The sequence below is a fragment of the Rhopalosiphum padi genome, chromosome 4, assembly GCF_020882245.1.
Source record: "Rhopalosiphum padi isolate XX-2018 chromosome 4, ASM2088224v1, whole genome shotgun sequence".
Lineage (NCBI taxonomy): Eukaryota > Metazoa > Arthropoda > Insecta > Hemiptera > Aphididae > Rhopalosiphum > Rhopalosiphum padi.
The window spans coordinates 48,539,999-48,562,510 of record NC_083600.1 but is presented as its reverse complement, the minus strand read 5'-3'; the positions used below and the strand labels follow the sequence as shown (position 1 = coordinate 48,562,510).

At 24.4% G+C, this 22,512-nt stretch overlaps 1 protein-coding gene across 1 annotated transcript; it reads left to right on the top strand.

The window, feature by feature from the left end:
* The first annotated feature begins 610 nt into the window (after positions 1-610).
* LOC132930358 (uncharacterized protein C19orf47) lies at positions 611-5,228 on the top strand. The gene is made up of 8 exons (XM_060996188.1): positions 611-915; positions 1,639-1,835; positions 1,904-2,003; positions 2,080-2,408; positions 2,471-2,636; positions 3,478-3,564; positions 4,059-4,111; positions 4,671-5,228. Exons 1-8 carry the CDS (start codon positions 897-899, stop codon positions 4,734-4,736), a joined length of 1,017 nt encoding a protein of 338 aa, XP_060852171.1. The 5' UTR covers positions 611-896; the 3' UTR covers positions 4,737-5,228.
* Positions 5,229-22,512: the final 17,284 nt, after the last annotated feature.

The following is a 22,512-nucleotide window of genomic DNA, read 5'->3' as shown; positions in this document are numbered from 1 at the left end:
AAGGACTATAGTGATTTTACTACAAATAATTAATGTTTGCAACGTATATTAAATAAACATTAAACATATTGTAAATTATTTGTAATAAGTAATGACTAATGAATGATATAAATAAATAATCGTGTTTTTGACGTAGTGTTAGTCATTTTTGAGTTATCGTCGACAAGCGATGGGTTAGAGACTTTTGTTATAAATCGCAATATATAACGATTAGTAGGTGTTGTAGTATTATTGTTTATTACAATACATTTAATTAAACGTCTCAAACTCATCGCTCGCCTATCTATCTAAAGACTAGGTATTTTATAAGAAATGTTAATAATATGTTGTTATTAAATGGTGATTATTCAAGTAATAAGAGTAACATTATTGTATTTTTTTTTTCTAAGTTTCAGACAGTTTCAGTACAATACTATTTAGATTTAGTTTGACAATTACATAATTTACTTTACATATTATAATTTATTATAGCAAAATTGTTTAGTTAATTATTTGAATTAATCCATGTTTACCCGCGAATCGCAGTTATTTTGTGCTATCGTACGTCAGCACTGTATGTTGGTTATAAGCAGATGTAATCATTGGGCTTTGGGCTACAACTGTAGTGCTGTCTGCCTGCCTGCTATAATATCTTATGCATTGCGGCCTTGTTGCATTTTCCTTATTGTGATTTGTGGCTACTTAGTACCGTAAAGTTCTTGCTAGGCGCTAGGGTATTATAGGTACTATATTAAATAAATAACGATATTATTAATATTAAATACTGATTCATTTTTTTTTTACTGAGTATCAAGTATTTATGTGTAACTAATGACTTGTAATAAGTGTATAATTTTGAATTTAATAGTCCCGTAATATTCGCTTTACAATATTGATATCAATTTAAACACCAAGTCATGTCTACTTTTAGCAAAGGTGAGTTCTTCATGCCATTAGCTACTATGCTTATTTCAACAATTAAAGTTCAATAAACTAAAAGGATTATAATGTCACATATTGTGTTATCTCTGTCTGTCAAGTTAAAAGCTCGTTTTCCAAGTAGAAATTTTTCTTTATAATAGTTCTTAGTAATTAATAATTACCTTCTAAACTTATTAATTGTAATTTTTGTTTTGATATTGTGTAAAAATATAGGTATATAGATACAGGATTAGGTCATTGGTACACCTATTAGATTTTCTGGTTAACAGTTTTGTTATTTATCCTTCAGTATTGTTTTACTCCCCTGTTTCAAACTATTTTAATGAACAGGTATAACATACATTTTTTTTCAAATACTTTAGTTTGTTTATACTTTTTTATTGATAGATTATTTGAGGTATACATTTTTAAAAGTTAAAGTAATAAATATTTATTATATTTCCTTCCCTCTATCACTCAAAACAAAAACAATTCAAATTACGTAAATGATGAAATTCAGTGTTTATTTCATTACAGTAAACAATTGTTTATTTCATTACAGTAAACAATTGTTTATTTCACAATTACAAAATAAATTGTATTTATATCGTATATACTTGTAATTAATACTTTTTACTTATAGAGGTAGTAGGTACGTTGCATGTTTGTTATTAATTTGTGACATGCAATGAGATTAAATTTATACATATTTAAAAAATTGTAATTATCATTTTTTAGATTGGTGGATCAAGTTTTTCACAGATGCTGGTATTCCTTCATTTGCATCATCTAAATATGCCACTATTTTCTATGAAAATAGAATTCAGTCTAATATGTTAATGGATTTAGACAAAGATATTCTTAAGGAAATGGGTATAACAGTTATTGGTGATATAATTGCAATCCTTAAACATGCCAAAGATGTATATAGAGATGTAATTGTTATTTTTTGATTGTTATTTATTTTGTGAAGAAATAATTAATTTTGAATATTTGTTTAAAGGGCTTTTATGATAGCTATAGTACTAATACAATGGACAGTTTATTAACTAAAAAAATTCAAAATGAAACCAATGAAAGTTCACCTCAAAAAAAAAAAATAGGTAAGTAAAAATTAATGTTAAACAAAATACTTAATTTCTCAACTTTTATTATTTATCTTATTAATTATTTATCTAGTTACCAATAAAGTAAAAAAAATAGTTACAAAAAAGGTCAAAGTCTCTAGTGAAAGTGAAGAAGACGAAGAAGCACTATTGAAAATAGTGAAAAAAAAGATTCCTTCACAACTATCAAATAATCCAACTAAAGTTGTCACCAGAAAAGTAGTTCCTAAGCCTAAAACTACAATAAAAATTAAACCAGTTATTATAGAGAGTGATGATGGTTCTCCTCCACCATCTGAATTAAAACCTAAGAGCTCAGTTTTTGACCGTTTGGGTGTTGGCGATGTAAGCAGTACAACTCCTAATTTTGATAGTGTTAATTCATCCACGGACTCAAGAAAAGTAACCAATTTCTTTATGAAATTATATTTCAAATTAAATTATAATTTAATTTGTTTCAACAGTCTTCGGTCTTTAAACGTCTTGGAATCAAGCAAGTCAGTGAACCTAAAACTTCTGCGACATTTAAACGTACTATTAAAGGAGTAGCTAGTGATGCACATTATGGACCTAGTATTCCAACAGAAGAATCTAGTGCTTTTACAAAAAGAATAAAACTGGAAGAAACAAGTATGAAATATTTTTGTAAAGAAATTATTGTAAAAAATGATGTTAACTTATATTTTTTTGATATCAATTGTCAATACTGCAATAATATGCTTAATTTTTCATCCCCTTTTCATAACTAGAACAGTATAAAGGTTTATATTTAAATATTTGTAACAAGATTATTTTGGGCCACTATTGCTTAGAAATTTAGTTGATTAGTTGATATATGTATAGTTTTAAATTACTATTAATTATAATCATACAATTTTATTAAAAATATAAATTTCAATACGTGTTTAGTATGTATACATGTTTAATAATTGTTTACAACCATGAATCATAGACGATAGACCCCTATATACATATAACACATTAAGTGTTGTTAATTGTTTTATTACTCTAAAGTTAGAGAACTATATGTGCTATGTATTACCCACTATACAATTGTTGAGTTTTACTTGCAATATTTATATTTATAAATTTACTTTAGGAATGGTGGACTATATAATACAATTTAAATAGATCTTAATTCCTTAAAATGACTTGATGACTTACACAAAAAATAGATAGACCTGCCATATAGTAAAGCGAGTTCTGCATTTTTTTTTTTTTATAATTCAGTTAAGAACATTATTAAAATTTGGATAATTGTGTTAATTGAATTTAGGTCTTGAGTTTTAGTTTTAACCATTACATTTTAAGTTTATTTTTATGTAAATTTAAATATAAATGTGAATAGATTAAATATTGTACTATTATTTTAGACTTTTGAAAATAGTTGGAAACTAATATTTATGATTATTTTTGATTTGAAAATTTCATATAAATTTATTGAAATAGTTAAATGTATATTGATTTTTAGGTTTTAATTCTTCAAAATCTGTATTTGAGCGTATTGGTGCATCGTGCGATCGTGAAAAAAGTAGCCCAGGTCTTGTTTCCAAAAGTGGTAAGTTTTTTTTTTTAACAATTTAATTCTTTTATAGCCTTGTTCAACTGAAGGAAATAAATGAACATAATTTTGTGTAGATAATGTGTTTCTGTAACCTGTGTATTTATTGATTGCCTTGAACATTTCTAACAATAAAAAATCATTTTAAATATTTATGATATTATAATATGACGTTATAGTATTAATAGAAATTATTAATTAACTAACAACAAAACCTTAAAACTGATTTTATCTAATTGAAAAAACATGTCATATTCCAAAAATATGATTGTTATACAAACTATTTATTAAAAATTACCAAAAAAGTTTTAACATCATCCCTTCATGAGTCTTTGGGTCAAAATATTATGCCATCAAAGATTTATTCATAAAACATGTATAATGTAGACATACCAAGTATCTCTAAAAATAATCCATAAACAATATAATTAAATTTAACATATACTAAATAATATTACAAAATAAATAATTGTTATTATTTTATTTTTTAGCTCTTATAAGAAATGCTAACTCAGGCGGAAGACCGATTTATGTTAATCCGAAGGTAAATTCATAATGTTTATTAAATTATACAAATTAATTATTGTCTTAAATGTAAAAAGAAAACAAACCAATTTTTGTATCCCTAAAATTTAGGAATAAATACATTTAATTGAGATATTGATTTATTATAATGTATTGAACATTTCCTTTATCAGAAATAAATAGATTTTACAAATCTTATATTATTTCATGTTTATATTCTTAAAAATAATGGTAAAGTAAATATTTTTTAGTCTTAACTAAAAAAATTTTTCTCAATCAATTTATTTATTTCTATTTTTATTCGTTTTCCCTACTATTCTTTACCTGATTTTTTTTTGTGAATACAATACTTCTTATTGTAGTAAAAATAAAATACCTATTTTCATATTTTTTTATATTTATATTGGTCATTTTATGTTTTATCAATATCATTTTTTATATAATTTAATAGAAATATTCTTATCAAACCTTTGTTTCAAGCATTAGTAAAAAACAGTTTTTATAAATAAATACATCATCATCTATACATTTGAAAAATTATTTAAAATACAACTAAATTTTAAACTATTATTTTTCAGGTATTAAATGTTAAAAAATTGAGTCTGTTAAACCATTCACATTTTAGAAGTTCAGACTTAGAATGATATATAAATTGAAGATTTATCTTTAAAACTCTACTATATAACTTTGCATATAACTTTTTTTGTCATCAACTTCAACAAATACACAATTTTTAATTTTTAAAATACCTGATGTTGGTTTGTTTTATTTTTAATCTTATAATGATTTAACATGTGTATTAATTATTCTCATTTCTATTGAATAAAATAAGCATACAATAACTAGGTATGTACCTACTATATTTTTTTATTTTTCAATAAATTAGCTTATTTTATTGATTATTTTTGAAAGTGTCTTAAATATTTGAATAAACTACTGTATTATTGTAATAACTACTTATAATATGAAAATAACTATGGTAAATGATTTGAAGAACTAACAAATTTAATTTAATTTTCCGATTACAACTTATTTAATATTATTGTTAATTTTAAGTTAAAAAAATTTAAGGTCTGTTTTCACATTAAATAACAATTAAATGTATTAATTTGAAATATAATTTTCAATGTATTTTATTTTGGTTTTTTTTTTATCATTGTTTTTAACATAATATACAATTTTATATTTCTAACAATTGTTACAAAACTCAAAACTCAAAACTAAAACTAAAATTATTTCTATTAAAGATAAAGGATTTAATTTAATTGTTTTAATGACTTGATAATATTAATAATTGTATGCAAGTGCTAGAACAAAAGTAATATTTTATTTTGAATCATTTTACTGTTTCTGAAAACATTATTTTATTATCATAATAAATTGGAAAATTTTTTAAATGTGGTCGGTGTTTACACTATTTAGTAGCTATAGTATAGAGTCTATGCAGTTAAATGTTTATCTTATCTTATTTTAGATTTCTGAAATTTTCCAAAGACTGACCAACTCAAAATTAAGATTTAAATTTTCCTATTTGTTGCTAAGTATTTTATTAGAATACATGAAAGTTAGTTTATTTAATTTATTTGTCATAATATATTTAGTACTACAGTTAATTTGTAATCGAGACAGGGTATTAAAGCAATATCTTCTTTCAACAGGATCTACGCTGTTAATATTTTCTTATCATGAAACTTCATAGGCAATTAATTAAAATAAATTAATATCTACAGCGAAAAACTGTTAGTTATTAGTTATTATGTATTTGTAAACCAGTAAACCTATACATATATTTTATTTTATCTAAAAATTTTTACGAAAATGTTTATGAGAGTTTTCGTCAATCCGTTAGAATAATCGGTTAGTTGAAATCCAAAAACTTGGCACGTACATAAATAAATAAAACTCATTAAAAATGTTTATTTCAGTTCAACATAATGTCCGCCTGTCGGTGTTCCAATAAATAAATGTAATGCAGATGAGTGTGATGTGTCAAAATAAACGAGGGTCGAGTTCACGATAATCGTAAACCTTCAACACGAGTTTAGCCCAACAAGATATAGATTGGCCGCTTATAGTTTTTAAAATATTCCGAAGTACTAACTATTCTAATATTATCTTTTTCTAAATTGTATCTCTCTTTCACACTCTTTTGTTAGTCATCACTTCATGATGTGAAATAGACTAGAATTTAAAGCGCCTGAAAGCCTTTACAAAATTAATAGTAGATAGATTTAGAGTGAATAGACTGTAGCCTGTAGGTACCTACATGATCAATAATGATTTTTTTTTTCAGTTCCCGGATGAGGAAGGGGGTAAATAGATAAATTTTTTACTTTAGAAAGGTAAAAATTAAAAATTCTCAGTATATTTATCAAAACTATAGAGAAAAACAAACAAAAAAATAATATACCTATATGTAATGCATGGTCCTGTATTTACCTACCAAGGTACTAAATAGGCTAAATATAGGTAATATGCATATACATTTTAAAGCCGCATAATTTTTTTTTACGTAAATGTATAATACATAAATGATTTATGCAAATAAACTATAACGGAAATATATATAAAACGGTGTCATGCAACATCGAGGTTTGTTATTATTATTTTATAGTTATCTATATTATAAGGTATCTTAATATCTTATGTAGTATAGTGCCCAATGTCCATTTCTTACATAATATGCACTTTTTATGGACATTAATGTAGATAAACCATTTGACAAATAATATTTTGGATAAATGTTCATATTATTTTGAAAATCAGTTATTACTGTTATTAGTATCACCCATTAAAGTCAATATTTTCAAAATAATATTCTGAACCGTCGAACCGTGTCACTTGTGTCTATCCAGTCTCCCATAACATTACTCCATATATAACGTTAACATTAGAACAAGTAATCATTGATGTCCGTAGTTTTGTAAAATTTGGCGTTGAATATATAATAATATTATATAGACCTCTTTACATCACAGACGTATTACGTATATACAGTTGAATCCCATAAATCCAAATGGTATACCTAATTTAAGCCGTAATATAACCTGAGTAGGTAATTGAGTATGAAAAAAAAACATTTTCTTTTTCACTTTATAGATTTTAAACTACCTATCAGTTCACAAAACGTCAAAAAATTGTACTTGAAGTATCAAAAGTGATAAAAAATGTATACAAATATTAATAAGTAATAACCGTGTTTATATTTATATAGGTGCATAATATGTATTTTATTGCAGTTTATTGAATTTTACTTACCCATTCGTTATTATATAATTATTATCAAATAGCGTTACAGAGAACTTGTGTACCGTTGACCTACCGTCGATCGACTATAGTCACTATGCTACTGCAGATTTAGTGATTTATATTTGTATAAAAGCATCATATCATTCTACGGTGTAGTTATTTCATATCGTTGGTAAAAAGTGACGTAGCACGTAGATAATATTATAACAATAAAAAAATTCACTATCGCAACTACCTATTTATTTTATCAGACTATTAGTTATATTATCAAAAGCAATTCAGCCATAAATATAATTTCAAATTTGGAACTAAACTGTCTACTTAACTGTCCCCTTTACACGTTCTAGGTGCAGTTTTCGTTACATTAGAGTGAAGCAGGCGGTAACAAAAGTTTACTGGCTGTCGTCACTATTATATGAGGTGATCTATTTTACGTAAGATACTTATTATTTCAGAAAGCATTTTTTTGAAAATATTTCTTTTGCATAATTTTAAGTCGTTGCAAAAAACATTTCGGAAAAAATTATATTTTTATTGTTGTAATTTTCCAAGTTTTTTACTCTTTTGATTGATAACATACATTTTTAATTTCCTAATCAGGAGTAAAATATTGTATTTGGAGTTTATTTTGATCTATTTGAAAAATTAATTTACTACTTTACTAGTTTATAATAACTAATAAGCACCAATTGGCTATTTGCCTATTTTATATTTAAAGTTTATAGTGAAGTATTTAATACAAATTTTTCGGGATATCCCTGTATTCAATTTCGCTCATCCAAAATTCAATTTCTATATGTATTGAAAGTACTCCAAAAATTATTATATATTTTTTTGACAATAAGGAATATTAAATGCACGTTGTATTTAAAAACATAAAATAATTATAATCATGAAATAAAGTATTTAGAAATATATTCTTTTAGAAGAATGTAGTTTTTTAACGATTTAAAATTACCTATACCTATGTAAGAAAAATATTATTTAATACGTTAAAAGTTTTTAAAATAATGAATGTTATACGTTAAAAATATCACCCGATATATATGTTCCGCGTATTACGTAATAATACTGTTTGAATGAATGCACAGAAATTCGTATTATTAATATTATTTTTATTACCTATATAAGTATAGGTACATCACGCAATGTCAAGGGCGGTACTCCTCGTACATTTTTGCTCGTTGCACACATAATAGCTTTAGAGTCGATATTGGATGTCAGCCGATTGTCTGAATGGCTTATTTGATTAGTGTTAAAAGCTGCTATAGCTGCGTTAGAGGATGTCAGTTCACTATTTGTTTTCTCTCTTTGAACCACACCCAACTTAGTAACTTTGCGTTTAGCAGAGCCAACCTATTATTGTTTATAGTAATAGCTTTAATATTAGAGTGAATTTGACCTACAATTAATCTTAGAGTTAAGAACATTTAGCATAGGTGTCACTAGGCGGTGACGGCTAGAAGGCTTAACGCCTTCAGATATTTTATTAGCATCTCCCAAATAAATGGATTAATTGTGTACTTATACCAGTGTAACAATTTCACGAATAAACAAACGCAAAAAAAAATTGGCTACGGCCTACGGACTAACAAATGACACATGAACAATTTTAAAACTTATCGCTATAGGATTTGAAAGTTGTAGGTGTTGCATATTGCATATTGTTTTATAAGCTCTCGATTTATATATAGCAAATCAAGCTAGTAATACGAGCTGTTCGGTGGTAAGTTTAAAAATTAAAAATTTTAAACGCATATTTTGCATATTTTATCAATCTTGGGGGAAAGTGCATATAATGTGCAATATCAGTGTTTGTATCTTTGACATATACACAAAAAGAATTATAGTAACATCGCGTAAGTCGTAAGGTCCGATGACCCAGGAGGCCGGTCAGTATAATACGAGGCATCAGACGAATCATTTCAAATAACGAATAATTCTGTATATATATAAATATATAACAACATATAATAACATAAAAAACATGGTATGATGCCAAATTCTACAGACATTGGCGCGTTTTAAAATTTGGTTATATTTTTTTCTTTATTATATCTACCTATTCTTAACTTGACTATTCAAATGTATTTTGTGTATCGGTATGAAGGTAACCTATACACATGGAATAGTTAACTTGGCAAGTTATTTTTTGGACGTTGCGATAATTATATTTTGTTTTTTACCTATATGCTATATTTATAATAAATATAAGTTAAAAATTAAAACGTTAACATTTTGAAATGTCTAAAATAAATAAATATCGTTTACCTATAACTTATTTATTATACTATTTATACTATATTCTGTTAAGATAGGCGTTATAATCAAAAGAGTTTGAATACACCACTATTGCTTTTTCCATTCATAAAATATACCTATTATTTTATACTACCTATTATATTTATGCATAATTTATTGTCAGCTATTTACGTTTTATATATATTGTCATAATTTATAATAATTAATTTAGTTATCGAAAAAACGTATTATACTTTTTAGTTTTAAGTAGATTATAATTATTATTTTTTAATAATATTATAAAAACGTTTGTTTTACGTATGTTTTTTCCTTCAGTTTGCATAGTATATCTAAACGATATCGTTTAGGTCGTTTAGGACATTTCACGTTTAAGTACCTTTAATATAGATTATTGGAAACAAAAATTGTTAAATCATCAATGAATATCTTATATATTGAACCTGTAACTTTATTGTAGAATTATAGGCAAATAAATATATAAATTATTGATGTAGTAAGTATGTTTATATAGATATAAAATAAATGATAAAATATATAAGTTAAATACTAAATATTTTTTTCTTTTATATTTCTTTTATAATTGATTAAATTTGTTAAAAACAAAAAAAAAATGAAAAAAGCGATGTATTATATTTAAACTGCGTTATTGCAATACCTAATTAAAACAATAATATACGCAATTATTTAATTTAAATTTTAACATATCATACAAAACTGTATTCATTAGTATACATTAAAAATTAATAAAAAAAACCAACAAAAATTGTAACAATAAGTATAAATAAATTTTAACTAATCGACCAGAGATTTGATTTTAGCGTTTTCTTCTTTGTGTGGTTCATCTTCTTTTAGTTTGTTGATATTTTTTGCTAAATATTGAAAATAATAATAGTGAACACGCGCTTTAAAAATAGTATTATTTTAATTGTATAAACTATATCAATTACCTGTCAATAATGTAGTTTTATCGATGTATTCTTTTATTGAACCAGTCTCGAATCCACGAGACAGTTTGTAAATGGGAATAGATTCAACAGTTGATGATATTGGCTCCAAAACTGTAGTAATTATGCAATTAAAATCAACACATAAAATCAATAATTTTAGTTTTTATTTATTTATTTTTTTATGGAAATATTAGAAATTTTATATTATTTATTTAGATAGTGAATAAATCATTAAATATATATATATAGCCAGATATAGGTAAACTATTATTATATATCATCTATACCTATTACCTATAGGCTATAGTTAATAATAAAATATTGTATTAATAATGTACCTGCATTATTAATATGAAAAAAATACATATTATATTATATTATATATTTATACATCTTAATTTAGTAAAATGATGTAAAAACTACTAAGGAAGATTAAGTACCGCTATAGTTACCTATGATTTGTCAAATAATAATAATAATTTAAAAAATACCTGGTTCCAAATGTTGACCATGTTTCATATACATAGTAGATTCGGCCAACTTGAGTATCACGACAATGAAAAATAACGACAGTGTTCTAACGGCAATTTGCATTATATTATTGTTATTATTTACAAAATTGAAATAAAGTATAATCAGCAATTCTAAAAAACGTGCACTCTGGACAGACGATCATTCATAACTTCTTCGAGACTATAACACTACTCTAAATTAAAAGTGAAAGGAATAGCGGTATAGAAACTAGTTCATTCATATTATTGCATTATTATATGTACCAAGTACCTATTATAGTTGCCCATATTTGTAGGTGTCTGTTTAAAAAAATATTGTAGTGTGGGTTTTCATATATATTATATTATATAGTATCATATTTTGTTTTGCCACACAAACAATAATAACCATAACAAATATAAACATTACAGTTATAGGAAAATATTTATTGCACAAGTAATTTTAATTTTACTTTCTCGGTTTCAAAACCAAGCAAACATTGTTGGTAAACTGAAGTTTTATAAGACTTTATGAACAATGATAAATTAGAGGTACCGGAAGTACTTCAATAGACTCCTATAAAAATCTTTATCAAATAAAAATTCATATAAAAAACAAAAAAAACTCAAAATTGGTATAACCCACCAACACGTGTGTCCTGATGGCTAATATAGACCTATTGAAACTCATATAATATAGAGTTGTGCGTTGAGCAGTAAGAATGCATGATGAAAAATCTGATGAATTTGGTATTTTATTTTTTTTGAATAAAGTTCATTCAATGCTCTCATCAAGAATTTATTATCCCTCACAATCCCTGCAGGTAGCCCTCCAAGGCGACTTAAACATGATTGGTGCAGAGATCTATTACATTGAAAAAAAAAACGAATGAATAAACTAAAATTAAATCCCTCAGGATTTAAATCAAATTGAAAGTGTCATCACTGGGTGGCTTCTTTCCCCAAATTATGTAGGTATCTCATCTTCTATTATTTTTTTCTTTCTCTCTTAACGCACATTTACTCATTATGTTCATGATATGATATAGATTGTATATTTTCTTATTCTTCTTCTAAAAAAAATAAAGTTCAAATTTCAATAATTAGGTGTATATTTTTACAATATGTTGATTATTTCATAACAATCTACAAATTCATCAGCTTAACCAAAAAGTCATAATAAAATTAAATGGGCATAAGACGTAACTAATTATGGATACCATGTTTATGCATAAACTACCTATTTTCTATTAGTATTATTACTATGTATTGTAATTTGTATGCCATTATTACAATTAATAAAATAAATGAAATTAATAATTATCCAAAAATAGTCGTTTACAGATATCTGTACAAAATTATGTTTGTGTTTTAAACCATCGGTCATCACTCATCGTATAAGTTGTAAACTTGTAAATCACATATTAAAAGATTAATGGATGAACTTATATAATACAACATTTTGGTTGAACTTTATAATAATTCAAAAATAGTTTTAATTCACATAATATATCAAGTAGGTAAAAAATATAGAAAAATAAAAAAATAAATTTAGAATTAATTAGCGTATTCAATTAAATTTCTTTAATTTCCAATTATAGTCATATATAATTATAATTAGACATATATATATAAATACTATGATATAATCTGATCGTGGTTGCCAGTTTCCATTTACGAGTTTAGTCCACATAGTTCATTATGTTGTTTAATCTTGTCGTAATTTACGTTTATATTTTTAAACATAAATACCTACACATGCAATTTTGAAAAATAAATATTACGAGCGCCAAATTTTCAGCTGTAAGTTAATAAAACAACTTGTATTTTTTGGGTACTCTTAATTTCATCCAATTTTATTGTTAAATAAACTGACTATGTATAAAATATATAGTGTGGACAAATATAAATATAAAAATACGAGACTAAAATAAGGGTAAATAAATATTTTTTTTTATATTTATTAGTATTAACTATTTATAATATTTATGATTTAACTGGTGTTCGAAGTTTATGTTTGGGAACTTAATAATATAGTTTTTAAGCCCTTAAACAATTATTTTTCGGATGAATGTATATGTTTTAAAAGTGCCTTATTTTCCATCAGGAAATCATGAAACTCAGAATTATTCTCGATGAAAAATGTTTTACAACATAGCTTTATAATATATTTTTAAAAAAATGGGATAGTTTAATGTCCCGGAAGTTTACGAGTATGTCGGGACAACGAGACAGACTTTTGAAACACAGTACTTTTTTTGTATAATACTATAATACGGGACGTCTGGCCACTCTATCGATTTTTTTTTATTATACATAATGTATAAATGATGTACAGTAATTTGATGTAAGGTAAGCGAGTAAATCGATGCCTAATCCAAAAATCGAATGATGCATAACTGTCTTACTAAAATAGTTCGAAATGAACAAAAAGTATGCACAAATTATGTACGACATGTGATATCACACTGATATTATTTTTGTTTAACTAATTTTAAAAGTTAAACACATTATCGTTTTATTATTATATATAATAATATAATTCATAATAATATATTATTATTTATTATACCCAATATACCCATAAATTATACCTACATAAATAATGTACAGAAACGTATAGTTTTATAATTATTTTAAATTAAAAAAAATGCATACATAAGTAAATTGCATTTAAACATTTGATATAAATATACATATTGCGTAATATGTTGGTATAGCTGTATACAAGTTACTACTTATTATAGTATATTTAGTAAATTTTAAAGCCGTGTTTCCGCTACATAATATATCGTGTTTTGTACTGTATACATTTAATACCTAGGTAACAAAATGCCGGACACACAGCAGAGTACTATAGTGGAAACCGGACTTAAATTCTATTAACAGATTTATAATATAAATACCAAGCATCTGAAGTATCTACCTATTATCGGATAATAATTTGAATTTTATATTTTATTAATATTGTTTTATTTTATTATTATTATAAATATCTGATACCAAACGAGATAGCCATTTAAATTTACATACGATAGGTAGATATGATTAATTATTTTTATGAGAAATATTGCTGGATGCAACGTGTTTTCATTAATATATACAGCAGTTGACAATTTAATTTTTATCAACTTGATTGGATTTTATTAAAATTACTTTCATACATTCTTTCAAAAAAACTTGAAGTTTCATAAATAAATATTTATAATATACATTTAGTTATTTGTTTGAATTGTTTCACTGTTGCGTTATAATAAGTATATATAAATATAATAATATAGTAGTCGTAATCATGAACATAACATAATATATTGATATAACACTTCAACGCCGCTAAATAATTACATACTATATCTAACTTGTCCGTTATAACTGCATGTGAATAATATTTATCCAAATTATTGTTCATAACGAATCACTATAGCAAACATAAAATATTCAATAATAATAATTGTTTTATTAAATAAGAATAACTACACATTTTTTACGAACAGTAGTAATAGATTAAATATAAATATGAACACGATATTAGCAGTTTTAAATTAATACAGTATAATATATATATATTATAGGCAATAGCCTGCAGGTATACCTATATAGGTACATTTAAACGTATTAACATAAGTACCTACTACTAAGTAGGTACTGCTAAACACTGATAATTGTTTTATTATATTGTCTTTTGTCACTTATATTATATTTATTTATTATGTATTATGCATATTGTTATACTGACTAGATTTGAGTGATTTATAAATGTTAGACGCTATAAAATATAAATCTATATATAGCAACTATACCTACAGACATTTTTAAACAAATATTACTCTGACTTTATCCAAATGAACGAAAAAAGGTGTAACTAATAGAGGGAGCATTTTTTCGAAGGACCATATTTTTTGCTATATTATAATATTGCTTAGGAGTGAAAAATATTAATATAATTGTATCATTGTGTATATTTTTAAAATCTCGATCTTATTATACGAATATTCAGGCGGTGGAAAAAAATGGCTCACTCTTTGTCTTGTTTAAAATATGAAACACCACCACTGACTTGATTGTTATATTATATTCGTTTTTATCGTTAAAGTTTAAATTATACATATTACATATATATATTATAAATAGTTATACCTTTTGGAATTTGCATTCTGCATTCTGCATACTTCAAACAATTTATTAATATGTCATTGAAAATAAATTATATACAAATTATAATACACTTATATATTGTAATGAAGTTTTATGTTAAATATGTATATTAAAATACGTATGGGTTATAGGTTACACAACATCTTTAAAAAAAACATAACGTGCTTACGAATATTAATAAAGATATTTTTAAATGCATTAACTATAACACTTGTATTTATACTTCTTAAAATTAGAAATTTCGAGTAAAAATAAATAAAGCATTATTATAAAATCTAAACAATGTATCCAATTATTCATTAATATAGAATATAAATAAGGATAATATAATTTAAATTTACATTGGTAAAATGGTAACGATATAGGTATACAGTTACCTCCACTATTCCATTAATATATTTTTGTTAATAATTATGTATCGCTAAACTGACTCAATTATTCTATTATTTGTTTGTAGATTCCGCTGAAATAATGTATAAATGGTAACGCTAAAAAAATAATAAAATTATAGCTTACCATAATGATTCGACAAATTTATAATTATTAGTTTTAATGTTAAGTTGCTGGTGATAAAACTTTGTAATTGCTACTCCTTTAGTTACTTACAATTTACACGAATTTTTAAAATTTAACATTACCCCTAAATTATGTATCAAATAATTAAAGGAATTATCAAAAACAATTTTTCTTAAATTCTAGACGGATTCCGAAAAGCTATGCGAATTTTATTACAATGCAGATTTTCTTTTCAGAAAATATTTTGTAGCGAGTATAGGTACCCTGCAGTATAGATATACTTTATAATTTATAAAGTTTCATCATTGATTTTATAATATTAAATCAACGGTTTAATGAATCATTTGAAAGTTCTACAGTGTCAAGAAAGAGGAAATCGATGTCGATGCAGTATAATATATATAGTGAGGTACTGAGGTCACACAATAGTAATGAAACATATTATACAATGTATAATAATAAACACTATACGTTTATACATTGATAGTCATGTATGACTAGGTATATTAAGTAATAAATACTATGTACAAACTACTATCATGTTGGTTGCCAACATTCTTATTTTTCTTAGTATTAAATAATTTTTTTTTATATAAGTTATGAACCACCATAAATAATTTTTAAAGATTAAATTTATCTTAGTAAATATATATTTTTTTTAATGGTAAAAACGGTAAATAATTTGTTTTATTTTATGTTACATAAAAAAAATTAAATGTTTTATTTTAATAAAAAGAAATATATATTTTATCTTCATTAAAACTGTCATTTTCCATCACATATTTTATCACTTATATCTTAATCTATAACTTTACTCACAACTTACACACTTTTTTTAATTGTTTAAAGTCCAACTTACGAGGAACCTTATATAAATCTAAAATTTTTTGGCAACAAAAATGTTACTTACCTATCCCAATATTATATTAATCGAAAAAATTAAATTCTTAAATAAAATCGTAGAAAGAACAAAAATTATTTTAAAAACCATATGTCTATATCATTTCTAGAAAATGATAATAGTTATTCATGTCTCAGTAGCACTTTCAAATTACAATAAAAAAACAAATCGATTTCATCAAAAACTGATTTTGTGTTAATATTCATTTAATAATTAATAACAAGAAATATATCTACCTTCATGTATCCGTAATTTTTTTTAGGTTTTTCTAATTATTTTGAAAAGCATTGGGTATTTTCTTCAAATTTATAACATCCCAACTAGATTATTTTATTAAATTTTGTTAGTTATTACAACATTTATGCCACAAGTTTAGTTACTTTTTATTTAATTAAACAACTTTAAAACTTATAGATTAGCTAGCGACAAGTGTACTGATATCACGTAGGTACTTTTTTTTTAAAAATATTCAGTAAGTTCTATTTACCCAATTGTATACATTATTAAATTATTTACAATATTAAATAAACCAATTATACTTTTGTATAGTTAATTATATATTCAATATAGTTAACAGAGGTACAGTTTATACATTTTTATTTTTTACTACTATTAACAGTCTGTTATAGTATAACAAACTGCATAGAATATTGAAAACAAAATGTTTAAAATAATTACTCAAATCAATATTCAATAATCGTATATAGAAATACTTAATACTGAATATTTTTTTTTCATAACATTATTATTATCCAATATCCATATTATATAAATATTAGATTTATAATAGGTAGATATTATTACATTTTAATTTATTTTCCTGTTTAGAGTAAATATAGATTTGATGTAATTATGTTGTCTAATAACTTATCGTTTTTTTTTCTGTTTTGAAATATGTTATCATACAATATCAAGATGTCATGTAAATATGTAATCACATTTATCATGATTGAGGTAAGAGTCAACCGTTGAACATTGTTTCTATTAAGCTGAATTGGTTTCATATTTTTTTTAAACTGTGTTTTGATTTAAAATATATATTACCTAATACAATAATTATAGGCGAAAATCCATTGAAAATGTTGGGAGGAGTGTTACGATTTTTCTCATAAACCAAAGCCCTTAGAAATTTATTAATTGTATACAATATGTATGTATAATGGATTTTATTTTTATTTTCATTTAGTAAGATAGATCTCTGAAACCAGAGAGCAGATTTTGTTGTTTGGGGTCTTGTTAGATTCACATTGGCTAGGAGAAGTGCAGTGAAGATTTTCAGAACTTAATATTTTATAATTAATTCACTAATTCACTACAGAGCTTCAAAAAAAAATTAAAACACATATTATTGGGACCTTTTTATGTTTTTCAGCTTTATAGCTTTGTAGTGAGTTATTTTGATTGATGATTGAAAATCTTCACAGCACTTCTCCTAGACTAAGTGAATCTGCCAAGACCCCAAATAACAAAACCCGTTCTCCAGTTTCGGTAATCTACCACTCTAAATGAAAATCTAGCAAAAGTTAACAATTTTTTTAACTGTGAAAAATTATTATACACGGTGATGATTCTTTTATCATAAAACACTTTTTATTTAAAAAAGTATTTATGTTTTTGAAAACATTTTTTTTACATAGTTTCAAGTTTTTAAAAATCAATGTTTTTATTAAAAAATTATATTTTTAAATATTTTTTATCCTTATATTTTTTTAAGATTTTTACTTTTTTAAATGATAATATAGAGTTTTATATTAATATTCCAAAGCAGAATAATTTTCTGAATATTTTGATACATAAAAATCGAATTTAGAGCGAGTAGTTAATGAGTTATACCTTATACGTATTTGAAGTTTTGTTGCGCGGAGTGGAGTGGTACGGGGTTATCCCACAAAATGTTTGTCCACTACTCCGCTTGTCTAAACTTTAAATACGTATAACTAATTACCTACTCGCCCTAAATTCGATTTTTATAAATCAAAATATTCAGAAAATTATTCTGCTTTGGATTATGAAATTAAAACTCTATGTTATCATTCAAAAAAGTAAATAACTTAAAAAAATATAAGGATAAAAAATATATTTTTTTAATAAAAATGTTGTTTTTTTAACAACTTGAAACTATGTAAAAAAAATGTTTTAAAAAACATGAATACTTTTTGAAAAAATGAGTGTTTTATAATAAAAGAATCACTCTGTATATTGTATTTCCAAATTAATATAATTTTAATTTTCGTATAAAATATTATGTAAAATATTATACAAACAAATTTGTAATATAAAAATTATTATATGTTATATTTCTTGTATTTAAGAATATAATATATAAAAATGAAAATACAAAATTGTTATGTTTGCAATAATGTTTGAGGGGGCTTGGTGGGCTTTTGGGGGACTAAGCCCCTTAAGCCCCCCCCGATTTCCGCCAATGACAATAATAGACTATTCTAAAATCAGTGGTACTAGATATAGTACTAGTATTTTAATGAAACTAAAAGGTATTGATAAAATATATCATATGTTCACACTTCATATATATTTTGTTAATTTCTTTAAATTGTCAATTTTATAGCATACCTACTGCATCTGCATGCATTTAATTTGAAAATTTGTAGATAAAATTATTATTAAATTGAATTAATTGGTTTTCTTTAAACTTCAAAAGTATAATAAATAGTTATTTGAGTATAATCTAGTATAACATATAACTATATGAAACCTCCACATGGTACTTAATAAATTATATGCAAATTATATTGACGTATTGTTATAAATTATAATAAACATGCCAGTAGTTTCTACATTTCTACTAATCCAAGTTTACCAGTAGTTGCAGCTATTATGAATAATGTGTTTTCTGTATACAAAATATTATATATTGCTTCCATCAATTTCCATAGTGCAGATTCTATTAATAAAACATCTATCATTGGTTTCAAATTACATAACATAAATAAAGGTCTTAAAATAATTAATATATGAAATTGCTGAAATACCAGAGATTGGTATGAAATTATTCCAATATTGATCTGTGATCAGAAATATAATATTTTTTGTGTATTTATACGTTTTATGTAATTTATGACAATTCTCAATAAAGATTCTGTATTTATTTTAATTAGAGGGTAGCAAAGATGCTATATAAAAGGTATACATTCAAAATTTGTTTAGGTAATGCAAAAGCTAAAATGATATAATATTAATATCAATATTATATGATTTACTCATGAATTAAAATTTTAGTAAGCTTAATTATAGTATAGATAATAGATATGCAGTATGCATGTAAAATAAGAATGTATGTAATTACCTAGATAATTTAAAAATGATCTATTTTTAATTTGTGTTGGCTCAAGATTCTCGTTAATTCATCTCAAATTGTTTGTAAAGTATCCCTACAAAGCTTCAAGTTATATAAATTATATTTTAAGCACAAAAATAATTAATACATTGAATCTGTATAGCGTATAGTGTATAGTGCATACTGGTATACTAGATAACAGTGATTTTTAAATTTGAATTAGAATAAGTACATATATCTCAGATGAAAGACATTATCAAACTACGAACCCCCTCTAATTTTTCTTTCGAATTATCAATTTTTATATACATAATTTTTTACAGTATATTACATATTAATAAAAATAAGATAAAGCCAGTACTGAATTTAATGGAGGTGCACTGCACTAGGGTCTCAAGGTTGTGGTTATTTTAGTCCTCGTGTTGATATCCTAGATTTTCTAATTTTGTAAATTGATAAATTATTAAGAATATTAAATAATGATTAAATAAAAAATATTTTAAGAAATTCTCTGTACCCATTTATTCAAGATTGTATAATGGACTCATCTTATATCCCTACGAGTAACTTGATTTAAATGAACACATATTGTGTCATAAGGAATATAGTTGAAATGTTTTCTTTTTTAAATCCATCTTCATTTATATTATAAACTAAAAAAATATTTAATTAATGAATTTTATGATTTATAAATAACGTTATTTTTAAAGTGGCCTACATTATTTGTAGCTGCTCCACGGCCATCCAAGACTTAAATCTGGTACTGGATAAAGCTACACCAGAAAAAAAGTTGCAATAACTCATGTATAAAACATATGATACTACGGCGAATATAATATAATAAAAGAAATTAATTAATTATAAAATACTCAGCGTATAGTATTTTTAAATAAAATATACATGTTATAACTTACCTATACTTTTGATAAAATTATTTTTATACAACTATAATTATTCAATAACCATATACAAATCATTTAAAAATTATAAATTTTTGAAAGTTTTTTATTTGAGTAGGGAGTTAAAAAAGAAAAAAGTCGAAAGTTTTTGAAATAGCCTGTGATTTAAAAACCATCGATAGAACTGCGAACTCCCAGCAGCAAGTGTTTCGGACCACAGTTTATAAGAAATGCTGCAGAACAGTGAAGACTGCACGTTAAGTACACTAGTCGTACTTGTACACAGTATACCGTGTAGCAGGGGTGGCTTTAATTTTTTTTTTACATTAATATTATACAAATTATACATAATTAAATCAATGAAAATGTTTGATAATATAAAGAGTAAGATGTCTGAGGGAGGCCATGGCTCCTATACACCCCCTCTAAAAGCTACCACTGCCACGTATAGTAGGTATAGCGTCTATATTTGGAAATGTATTTTTAATGATCAAACGCAATAGATTATGTCCATTTTTTTTTTTTATGTAAATTGCAACCTGGGTATACTTTATACATATCTAAATAAATTACGTTTGGAGATATTTTTAGAAATATAAATAATTCCCTTCCATTTTTTCAGAATAACGACTGAAAATATAAATATGTATATTAAATATTAATACTCGTATTAGTATGGTTAAAAATATTGGTTTTGTTGTTTATATTGTTTATACTTCAAAATCGTATTATTACTTATAAGAATGTATAAATTAAGTAATATGGTAAAAATATGTATGAATCATGAATGTATTATTGTTGTATTATTCCCGTATAAAGTCTTTTATATTTTTGTTTTAGATATATGATTTACATATCTTTAACCATAATTTTTGTAATTATTGTTGTTCTCTGAATTTTCAAACATATATGTACCTATATTTATATGTATCACTTCACTTTGCATGTTTTTTTTTTAATATTTCTGGATGACTGGATGTAATTTACGTACGTTTCAAAAATGGTGGACTGTAATTTACACAGTACTTACACAGTATTTACACACAACTGGGATCCTTTTTGGGAGATGCAATTTAAATTTCCAAAAAAGATATACTTACCCATAACAAGCTATGGTATAATCTGTCGTTTATTATCATACTATACAACACATATTACATCGGTATAGTCGTATAGGAATATATAAGAAAATAACTAAGGATTTTATATTTCCATGAGTCATAAATCATATATTCATATAGTGTGTGCGCTAACGTAGCAATGTGTTGTGTATGTATGTCACTTCATAATACAAATATTGAACTGAACGGTGATAAGCAAGCTATAACCTATAGAAATAAAAATAGTAAACATGACATATGTATAAGGTGTCATACACCTATTATACCTATGTATATTACGCTGCTATTGCAGTTTACGAAGATGTGATTGCCAAGTAAATATCCAAGTGGTCAAGTACTTATTTATGTATTTTAAATTGCTTTTGGAGATATTATTTAATATACGCTAATAAGCTTTGTATAATAGTTAGACCGTCGTTATTGGAATACCTTTCTTAAAATAAAAAGTAATATAATATGTATTTTAATTTTTAAATCATTTAAAAAGTTAAAATACAAGTTAAACATCGCTAACTATAATTTAAGTATTCTGCAGGTGTATACATACTGCGGCCACAGTTTAATAATGTTGACTTTCTGGT